The sequence below is a fragment of the Triticum urartu genome, chromosome 3A (genome assembly GCF_056163025.1).
Source record: "Triticum urartu cultivar PI428250 chromosome 3A, HENAU_Tu73, whole genome shotgun sequence".
Taxonomy (NCBI): domain Eukaryota; kingdom Viridiplantae; phylum Streptophyta; class Magnoliopsida; order Poales; family Poaceae; genus Triticum; species Triticum urartu.
In genome coordinates, this window is record NC_141875.1 from 186,200,204 (window position 1) to 186,211,500 (window position 11,297).

General features: G+C 45.9%; 1 protein-coding gene across 2 annotated transcripts; it reads right to left on the bottom strand.

The window, feature by feature from the left end:
• Positions 1–212: 212 nt before the first annotated feature.
• LOC125543611 (nuclear pore complex protein NUP98A) lies at positions 213–7,389 on the bottom strand. 2 transcript variants are annotated; one of them, XM_048707014.2, is made up of 6 exons: positions 6,927–7,389; positions 2,473–3,599; positions 2,271–2,343; positions 1,948–1,999; positions 1,415–1,553; positions 213–1,289 (listed from the first exon to the last, which is right to left on the bottom strand). In XM_048707014.2, exons 1-6 carry the CDS (start codon positions 7,327–7,329, stop codon positions 363–365), a joined length of 2,721 nt encoding a protein of 906 aa, XP_048562971.1. In that variant the 5' UTR covers positions 7,330–7,389; the 3' UTR covers positions 213–362. The 2 variants fall into 2 exon arrangements, with proteins under 2 accessions (XP_048562971.1, XP_048562970.1); XM_048707013.2 differs by having other exon boundaries at positions 1,948–2,008; positions 6,927–7,388.
• Positions 7,390–11,297: the final 3,908 nt, after the last annotated feature.

Consider the following 11,297-nt stretch of genomic DNA (forward strand, 5'->3'; position numbering starts at 1 on the left):
ATATGACGCAGACGCAAATATAACCAGTAGCTAAGGCTTCTATAATCTTCTTTGTAGTTATTTTAGAACTTGCTCTTAGATCTGTTTTAGTTTGCTCTTCTTTTTGGTACAGATCACAACACGATTTTGACAGACTTTCAAAAGCGTCCATAAACCTACAGCCGACAAGAAACGACCAGCAAATCGATATCCAATCCACACACACACTAAACTAGTGCAACGTTGTGCATTACGCAAACAAGATTTGTATACAAAACATAGAAACGAAAGAAAGTCATATAATTCAGAAGAAAAAAAAAACGTCACGACAAGCGTCCTCCCAAATCAGTTACCCAGACCAGTTACAACTTCCATCGACCGAGCTACAGGGAATCGACCAGGCCTACTTCAGCTTCAGCAAAACCATAGGAGCTGAAGTGCTTCACCTTGAACTTCCACTCACCCTTTGCAGCGTCAAACGAGATGAACTCCACGCCCTGCTCCTCAGCCTTTTTCACCAGCATCTCCTTGTACTTGTCTACCCTTGGACCCTCCGTGTACGTCTCGCCTGTCTTCCTGTTAACACACTTGATGTTCAAAAGAGTCACCACGGCAGCTTTGTTCAGGCCCTCACCAACCGGGGGCTTTTCGTTATCGTCCTTGTACACAATCACCTCACGGTTATTGAATTCCACAATCGATTCCAGATCAAGGCCCCTTACATCAGTTTCTCCCAAGAATTTGATGCTGCCATAGCCTTGACGTCCAACAACAAAGTCTCTCACCCGACTGCAGTAGCCTGGTTCAGCACGTTCTTTGGCGGCAAGCTCCTCTAAACTAGGCTCCGTGAAGTAATCTGCCTGGGATAGCTTAGGTATGAGCTTCTTAACAGAAGAACCATTCGCATGCGCCTCAGGTAATGCCTGGTGGTGGTCATCACGGTAGGTGCCATTTTCCACTGAACCAGACCGAGCCGGTGACACAACAGCCTTGCCGCGCTCCTTCCCAACCAAAGCATCGTTATGTTTGTCAAGATCAGTTGAATCTCTCAGTACTGATTGCCTGTCAGCAGCACTACGTGAACGCCACTGGTCAGTTGGACGGATTATCAGACTCCTCGGGTTCTCTCTAGGGATAAAAAAGGCATCCGCTTTTGGTGTTGCAGGAGATTCTTCATCATCGGCAAAAAACGGAACCTTTCCATCAGATGTCTGATTATATTTTCGTGGCAGCAGTTTTATCCTTCTCTGCGACAAATGCCTAGGAACCACCATGGATACTGTTCTGCTTGGAAGAGGCTTCTCAGCAACCTGCAGGGCAGCAAAATGCTTTAACCTCAGAAATACAAACTGCTATTAAGTACCCATCGTGCCCATCTCTACTGCCCTTCAATCTACAGAAACTATTGCAAATACTAAAAATAGTAAAAACTAACCGGCAAACTTGATATGCCATACTGGATAGAGGGTGCGGATCCACCATTCCCAATGGACATCTGAGGCATTGCTGGAAGTGTCCCGAAGGGATTTGAAACAAGAGTCGGCTGCATAACCATATTGGACTGGCTGGTGGTTCTGCATCAAATATGCAACAGGTCACTAATATTTACAAGTCCAAAGAAAAACTATTTGCTTAAGTTCAAAAAGTATATTCTACGTGGGGATGAAGCAATAACAGATGTTGCCTAATACTCGTTTATGAGGTTAAATTTATGAACCAAGTCAAAACAACGTGTTTCCACTGTAGAGACAAACAAACACACAATAGTTCAAACTTCAAAGTTATCAGATAAAAGCTGAAAGAACCATCGAGTAGATTCTTCTATCTACAAACTACACGACCAATCTCCAGATTATATATCAGCATTATCGTTTACCATCACCTTACCAGTAGTTCATTCAAATCACTAAAGAAAAAAGAAGTAAAGAATAAATGTACTTCTGACGAAGTAAATGGAAAGAGTCATACTGCTGTCCAAATGGAGCCAGATTCATCGTGTTGGAAAAACCAGTGAATCCACCTGTAGAAGCTTCAGTATCCATGCAGGCATGCATACGCAGAAAAAAAGTTAAAAACAAAATCATTAATGAAACATAAGCACTGAGAGCATGCTCAGTTGGCAGTCAAAAATTGACTAGCCAATATTTGTTAACTCCAGAACTTGTCAAAAAATTTCCAAGTTCTGATAGGCAGGCAAGATACCCTTTTTTTTGCCTTGCCTGCATATTAGCTGACAACTTTTGGCACCAAGCCAAGCAGCCTCTAAATGGTAAGGAGACAGAAACACTAACCTGGTTGGGTTTGAGGTTGGAATGAGAATAAGCTTGGAGTCTGCTGAACAGGAGCAGATTGTTGAAATGTTGACTAAAAATACAAGGAGTGAGAATCAACATGTTATTCGCGCGAAAACAATGTTGAGGATTACATGACAGGAATAATAATATGATAAGTACAAGCCCAAATATGATAATTGCACAGGAATAGGATGCTTACTGTTAGAAAAGGTGAAGATGTGTTGCCAAACAGCCCTCCGGTCATTCCAGGGTTCGGTGTGTTGAATATACCAGTGGAGAAAGCTGGGGTGCTTGATTGCTGGCTAAACGACTGGCTAAATGGCGCTATTGCAGGGGAAGACTGAAACAGCCCAGCTGATTGAGTATTATTACTAATGGATAAGCTATTATTGAAAAGATTTGGGGTTGTCGATGGCGTGCTGAATAATGAAGGAGTAGTATTCGCAAATAGAGATGGTGAGGTATTTGCTGAAAATGCCGAACTGCTTGTTTGTCCAAATGGGGTAACTGTGGGCGACGAAAATGGGTTCGGAGTGGCACCAAAACCACCTGTAGAGGGCTTAGCAAATGGATTTGCCGGCGGATTTGTTTGAAAACTTGGCGACGGAGTTGGAAAGCTGTTCGCCACTGGAGTTACAGAAGAGTTTGGTCCACCTTTGTCTCCACGCTGGTAATCCTCCCACCTCAACTCTTCATGACTCTTCTCTTTGTATGCAGGCATGGCTGATATGGAATTAAGTTTTGCAGCAGGCTGAGTACCACTTGTAGCACTGTCAGGATCTGGTGTCTGCACATAAGGCTGTACTCTGGTTCCTCCAGATTGATTTCCAAATGAAGCTTGCCCAAATGCTGGTGCTGCTGTCTGCGAGCCAAATGGAGAAGTTTGTGCCCCAAAAGGCGAAGGAGTTGTTCCGAACGGAGTGCTTCCGGCTGCAGATGCTGTTTGTCCAAAGGATGGGGAAGAACCAAAACTAAAAGCATTTGCTGGCGTGCTTGAAGCTCCAAAAGCTGGAGCACTGCTCGCACCAAATGTTGTGGTTCCTGAGGATCCAAAACCAGGAGTCGTGGTTGAACCGAAGGGTGTGGAGCCAAATGCTGGTGTGCTGGAAGCCCCAAATAGGGATGTTGATGTTGAGCCAAACGCTGGGGTGGTCGTGGCACCAAAGGATGGCGTTGTCATGGTGCCAAAGGCCGGTGTAGTTGTGGCGCCGAAAGTGCTGTTGCCAAATGTTGGCTGTGTTTGCTGAAATGTGCTACCGAAAGGACTAGACTGGCTAGGAGATGATCCAAAACCACCAAAACTTGGCTTTTGTCCAAACAAAGATCCTGCAAAATTTGCAGAGTAGAGGGCATTACATCACACGCCAAAAAATTGTAGGTCTAAAGATAAAATTATAAGAACAAAAACTGTTTTAGTGGAACAAATGTGAAATGTGACATTAAACTTAAACATTACATGAAAATATGAATACATGCTGCCAAAACAAATATAACTACCAAATGACTTCTGCTGTATCTCATATAAGCATGTTTGAATAAAATACTCACAACTAGTGTCGTTTACGAACCCCTAAAAAGAACTAGTGTCGTGCACGTGGTCGCTGCGTGTAATGTATCGATGTTAATATGGAAGCGGATTAGGAGCACTCGGGTGCTCCACCCCCCTATATTCAAAAATAATTTAATAATTCAAAAAAAAGTTTAAAAAATCCTAGATATATTTTTGAACCAAATATGACTAGGTATTGTACTCGTATAAAAATTTTGGCCAAGGAATGATTCTCGTTGACTTCAGGGCAAAAAAGACAAATTTATGACGACTATATAGCATGAATAGTACTTATATCTAGCATTTTTTGGGAAATCTTTAACCCTGGATACAATAAAGGTCATTCCCTGTTTAATCTTTTTATATGAATGCAATACTTGGTCATGTTTGATTCCATAAAAAGTTCCGGATTTTTTGACTTTTTTTGAATTACTAAGTTATTTTTTAATATAGGGGGCGTAGCAGCCGAGAGCTCCTATGCATTTTCGTGTTAATACTACCTATGAAAGTATGAAGTATAATACAGAAGACATCATATAGACATGTATAGTGTTCCAAATGCATGTATTTAATACTGGCAAACTGTGTGAAAGGCAATCTTGTAATGTGGTTCATACAAATATGCTTATGGAAATGTATGTGTTTTAGAGAATTAGGGAACTCCATTTTTCGAACAACTTTGTTCCCGCTTTAGCTCATGCACCTATACCTGCATGCACGTCAACTGCTACAGTTTTTTTGCTTATGATGCTTGCCCTTGCTATCAACAAAAATAAAAGTTATTAGATTTGGTGTAGTCCTTCAAATCAAACAAATCTATCTTTCTGTAGATGATGCTTTCATGAAATTATACTCTCTTTATTCACATCATTCACGAAACTATACAGTTAGGCCCCGTTTGATAGCTCAGTTTTTTCCAAGTATTATGAGAATACTACAGTTTATTAAATACCATGGCTTTAATTACTGTGAGCTGTTTGGCAACCCCAACAAACTGTCGTATTGTCAAAACTGTGGTATTTTCTCTGCATTAAAAAAAGAACCCTTGACTTCTATTTCAAAAACATAGCACGCAAAGAAAACGAGACTGTTCGTTATCGCCTTCCTCGCTCCCAAGCTGTCGCCGCCGCCCTGAAGATCGTCGGCCATGGCACAAGCCAAGAAAAATGGTGTCCTTCCTACCCTACTTGCGCTCCTCCTCTCCACGTAGGCGCTGTGCATCAGGTCAGCCCCCTGGCCACCTCATGCCATGGTCGCACATGCTGCTGGCTGCAACGCTAACTCCCAACAGACTGCTGGATGAGCCTGTGCACGCCGTTGCGTGCGATCATAGCCACACCGTACGTGTGTCGCGCTGCCATGTCGCGGCCTTGCTCGCCGCGCATGTGCTGCTCCTGACAGCTCATGCTCGCCGCTGTCGGACAAGCCGCAGCCAGGCCAGAGCGACGCCGTCCGCTTCCAAGCCGCGCCGCTCTGCCGCCGCCGCCGCTGATGCATAGCATGCGGCCGGGTCTGTTTATGCATGGCTGTTCAGTTTGCAACCACTGGCCAGCAAATATCGTGCATGTTTGCAACTGCTATGAACCGGCTAGCTTGCTAATTTACATCGTTGTAAACATGCACCAGCCACACACTGTCACAGTATTCCCAATACTACAAAATACTTTGATATGTCAAAACTATGGTATCTGGTACCTATAGACTAAAATACTGCAGTTTTTCAATACTATAGTTATATATGAACTTCAATCCTTTTAAGCTGAAAAGTATCTACTCGAAGCATTACATTAATTAGATCTTTATAAATATAAGAACAGTTGTGATGTTTAGAAGGATTGTTGTGTACTTCCGTATGGACCATCTCTCGGTACAAAATGGTTTGACTTCCTTTTTAAGAAAGTAGATTAAATCTAGAGGTTTTAATATGTATTAAATGTGCATGCAAATGTGTCCACAATCGGGCAGTTAGGGATGGTTTATATGAATGGCTTATAATTGGTTTGCCTTCATGAGTCAGGACTATAGAAAGGGGTGCTTGGCTGCTTGCACCATAGTACTCCCTCCGTTCCTAAATATAAGTCTTTTTAGAGATTACACTATGGACTACATACAGATGTATATAGACATATTTTAGAGTGTAGATTCACTCATTTTGCTCCGTATGTAGTCCCTTATTGGAATCCCTTATTGGAATCTCTAAGGAGTATTTAGGAACGGAGGGAGTATAACGGTAACGCCGATCTGCTTCTAATTACCGTTTTAAAATGACATGGTTAATTACGAATAGGCGTTAGGAGCCAGTTTCAGAACAGAGAGATGTGCATGCAGAGTTGCAGACGTGTGCACAAGTGGGCCGTTAGGCATGGCACTTGATACAAATGGCTTATAATTGCTTTGCCTTCACGATTCAGGACTGCATAGGAAGGGAAGCTTGCCCTGCAGCATTACAACGTCGACCCACGTCTGGTTACCATTTTAAAATGACGTGGCTTAACGGCTTTTCTGATTCGGCCCGCGTCGCCCTACCAAAAAGCGCACCAATATTTTGGAGAGGGAATCATCCGCCTTCATTTTGCCAACAAGCGGGCATGAAATCAAAACTGCTAGCCAAAATATTGGAGTCACTGAGAAGATTTGGCCTCCATCCAAGCAGGAGCCCATCCTACTAGTCAACGTCGATTTTTTTGGTGGGGCAACTCCCAGCCACCGTCCAAACAGCCCCTTAATTACAAAGGAGCATTAGGAGGAATAACGAGAGATAGGGGGATTTGCTACCTTTGGAACTACCAGCCATATTTATGATTTTCGATAGTTGGACAGAAAAATTCCAAAGTAAGCATCAAGCTTCAGTGCCAGATAAGAAAACCTTTTTCTTTTTTGCGAATCAGCCAGATAACAAAACCTAAAAGGTTGCTTCAGCATAGCTTTGTTCTAACCTTTCAAGAAACGAGGTATAACTGAGATAGATTTCCGCAAGGTTAGCAATGAAAAGCTGCGCATGTGCATGGCAAGTAAAGATCCAGTAATTAACAAAATATAATGAATAATAAAATGTGTTCATAGTGGTAGAAGATAAATGCCGAGATTGCGAGCAGAGCACGAACCGCTGCCAAAGCCGGAGGATGTGGCGCCCGCGCCAAACGCGGGGGCTGGCGACGCACCAAAGGCTGGTGTGGAGCTCCCGAATGGAGAGGACGACGGGGTGCCGAACGCCGGCGTGGATGGCTGGCCAAATCCGCCGGTTGGCGCGGCCCCAAACGCCGGGGTGGATGTAGCCCCGAACGCCGGAGCGGATGGCTGGCCAAACGCGCCGGCGGTGGAAGATGTGGCGCCGAAAGGCGAGGTGGTCCCGGTCTGCGCCCCGAAAGCGGTGGTCGGGCTGCCGAAGGGATTGTTGGTGGTGGTGCTGGTCTGGCCGAACCCCGATTGGGCCCCGAAGGGGTTGCTGGAGGTCTGCCCAAAAGCGCTGGCGGACGACTGCCCGAACGGATTGGTGGAGCCGAACATGGCTGCTCGATTATGGCGGCGGCGGAGGCGGGGGAGGGGGAGGGGGAGGGGATGGGGGTCGACGGCGGCGTGTTTCTTCTTCCTCTGTCGGTAGTCCCTCGATCTCACCGGACGGGCCGAGGAATATAGGGCTATAAGTGTTGCGTAACTTCTACGAGCGAAGCCCTAAACTTGTTACTTGGGCCAGGTCGAGATGGTTGATACGTGCGCTGGGCCTGGGCCTATAGGTTTGCCCACACACGCACCCTGGCGGCCCAAATCCTATTCAGCGTCTTCAACGCCATTTATGCAACTAGTTAACGAACGTTCTGGGCGCTCTTAGAGCATCTCTAGCAGAGCCCTCAAAGCCCCAAATCCTTATAAATAACTGCTTTTTTATAATTTATGAGCAAAAAATTGTGTAGATTAGAACCCTTTAACCCTTAAACCCTCAATTTTTTAAGGGTCCAACCCTCAAACCCTCTCCCAACCTTGAAAAGTAAGGATTGGGAAACAAAACATATCTCAACCCTCATTTGGCGGTTATCCTCGCACGGGAGGGAAAAATCCCGCGTCCACCGCTGCTAGTCGCCCCCGCCACCGCCGGCCGCCCCGTCGACCTCCCGCGCGCCCGTGCTCGCCCCGCCCCCCAGCCGTCGGCCTCTCCTCCACCTCCTCCCGGCCGCGGCCGCGCTCGCCCCGCCCCGGCCGTCGCCATCCGCCCCGCCGGCTTCTACTCCCCCGCACCCGCCCGCCGCCTTCGCCTCCCGCCCCCGGCCTCTCCTCCTCCCGCGCCCCTCCGCCTCCGCGCCCTCCGCCTCGACCCGCCGCCACCGCTCTCCGGCCCGTGCCCGCTCCGCGCCCTCCGCCTCGACCCGCCGCCACCACCCTCCGGCCCGTGCCCGTCCCGCGCCCTCCGCCTCCCGCCCCCGCGCCCTCCGCCTCCGCCTCCCACCCCCCGGCCACTGCCCTCCGCCCGCGCCCGCCCCACCCTCCGCCCTCCGCCCCCGCGCCGCCCTCCGCCCGTCGTGCACGAGGTGCTCGACGGTATGCCCGCAATGACAAACGTCGTTCATGGGGAATATTCCGTTATAAGGGTTGGGTTTGAGGGTTCTAATATTTGCCCTTGTTTTTTAACCCGTAAAAGTGCACAAAAAGACCATTTTTGGACCCTTAAAACGCTAGTGAGGATTTGAGGGTTTGAGGGTTCTACTAGACATGCTCTTAGCCATTCGGCACGTGTCACGTTCTGGACGCTCTCTCCGGATTTTGTTTTTTTATTGTTTTTCGCATGCGTTTTCGGCTTTTTAAACGGTTTTTATGGGGTTTTTTCGACGTTTTGGTTTTCCACCGGTCTTCCTTAGCTTTTCGATAAAAAAATTCAAAAAAATAAGCAAAAAATGTGTTTTCTTTTTTTTTCTTTCGCGAGAGTCACAGTTTTGCTTTCATGAGAGGCACGGTTTTTCTTTCACGAGAGTCACGGTCGTGCCTCTCGAAAATGGAAAAAACATGTTTTCTTTTTTTCCTTTCGCAGAGTCGCGGTTTTGCTTCCGCGAGAGGCACAGGTGTTGTCGTGGACTTAACACGGCAAATGCCCTAGCGAAATGACTTAGGTGTGGAGCCATCGCAGCTAGGTTAGCTTGAAGGGGTTAAACGGGACAAAGGACACAAAGAGTTTACCCAGGTTCGGCCCCGCTCAACGAGGTAAAAGTCTACTTCTACTTTAGGTTGTATTGCTTGGGTTTCGATTACCAGGGAGCGAATACACTTGACCTAGTTCTCGATGAGTTGTTTCTTGAGTTAACCCGCCGCCGAGTCACCCCTTTATATGCAGGTTGATGCCCGGCGGCTTACAGAGTCCCGGTCGGCTCATACAAAATGTGTCTCGCTCGGTATCTAACTAAGCTTGCCTTACAATACAAGTTAAACGTATGGTGGCTCACTCCCGTGAGCCTCAAATCGTCCCCGGGTCTTGGGCCTTCAATAAGCTTGCTCTATGAACCGCCATCTTCATATATTCTTAGGCCTCTTCATCTTAAGCCGCCAGTGGCATGACCCGGCCCCTCCTGGGCGGGTCATATCCAGTAGTTATATCCCCAACATTAGGCCCTAGGTTGATTTGAACTTGTTCACATCAATCTTTAGTATTTGACTTAATAGAATCTTCCATCGTCTTTACCAATTCATTATAACCCGCCATGACATCACATCTCAGAATTGTGTTAACCCGCCATGACGTTATCTCGCATTAACTTCGCACGAGACCCAGAACATCTCAGTAGATCTTTTATCTTTAATGGACCTCCCAAAAATCGAGGCGTCCGTGTAGCCACATAACCTTTCTTGGCCTCCTCGATTCATGTGCATGCCATTTATCTATCTCCTTATAAATAGGGACAGGGCCCCCTGATTTCACTTTTACCCTTACCTCTGCCTCTTCTTCTCCTTCCTCGCGACGATCGGCGCCCCCGGAGCTCCGCCGCCCCCATCGGCTGCATCAACCTGAGCTTGGACAAAACACGGCGGCGCTCCTCCACAGTTCATCAGCATCCCCAGGTACGTATTTCGACTTGTAGCAAATCTACGCTAGGGTTTGCTTAGTTCATCGGAGTTCGTTGCCGTTCTTCCTCTGGCTTCTTTAGATTGCATAGTTAGATCTGAATTCAATCATCAAAGATACGCGGTAGTAGTTTCAGCATTCATTTCAATAACAAAAAACATCCCCTCTGTAAAATATCTCACCAGAGCACATGAACACTTATGCTGTCCCACCTTAGGTTTAGAATTTTGTTTTATTGTCTGAACTGTTGTAGATCCAAAATCATAGCTCCAATCTGTGAAATATGTTTACCCATTACTTAGCAAATCCTCACTTGTATATCTGAGATATGGCAACTGTTCGGGCGGCTTAAATGATAAACCATAACCCTCCATATTAGTCCCATTTTAAGCCGTCGGCATATATTCATAATCTGTATAACCCGGCATTGTCATTCGTTTTATCCATGCTGGATCTTCCTTCCGCCTATGAATTGGCTTTGTATAATGCACTTTCTTTTAATCACTGGCCGGTTTAGCAGCACAATCCTTTACCCGACAATATTCTCTTTTGTAGTCAGAAAATGTCTAAAGCCAAAACCGTCACCTCCTACAACTGGCACTATTGTAGGATGCTGCTAATGCGACAGTATGATCAGAGACCCTTCGATGAAACTGTGTGTGATGCAATAATCGCAAACAGTGGTGTAAAGGAACCGTCAAAAAAGGTGCAAAACGTTTGCGATGGAGGATGCATCAAACACGGTTCAGATTTTAGTTGCGTGTGTGATGCAGGGCATACGGTTCAGTTCAATGAACTGTTTGCGATGAGGCAGAACAAAAGAAACGGGCAACCAGATGAAGGCGTGTGCGATATACAACATACGGTTCACTCGGATGAACTGTTTGTGATGAGGAGGAACAATAGAAACGGGCATCTAGATAAAGGTGTGTGCGATTGAGGGCATACGCTTCAGAAGGATTAACTGTTTGCGATTAGGCAACAGAACAGAAACAGGTTAGCCAGATCAAAGTGTCTGCGGTTGATGGCATACACTTCACATGGATGAACTGTTTGCGATTAGCCACAACAAACTGAAATAGTTAGATAGATCAACGTGTATGCGCTAGACAGGCACACTGAAGAAAATATGCCCTAGAGGCAATAATAAAGTTGTTACTTATATTTCCTTATATCATGATAAATGTTTATTATTCATGCTAGAATTGTATTAACCGGAAACTTAGTACATGTGTGAATACATAGAGAAACAAAGTGTCCCTAGTATGCCTCTACTTGACTAGCTCGTTAATCAAAGATGGTTAAGTTTTCTGATCATAGACATGTGTTGTCATTTGATGAACGGGATCACATCATTAGGAGAATGATGTGATGGACAAGACCCATCTATTAGCTTAGCATAATGATCGTTAAGTTTTATTGCTATTGC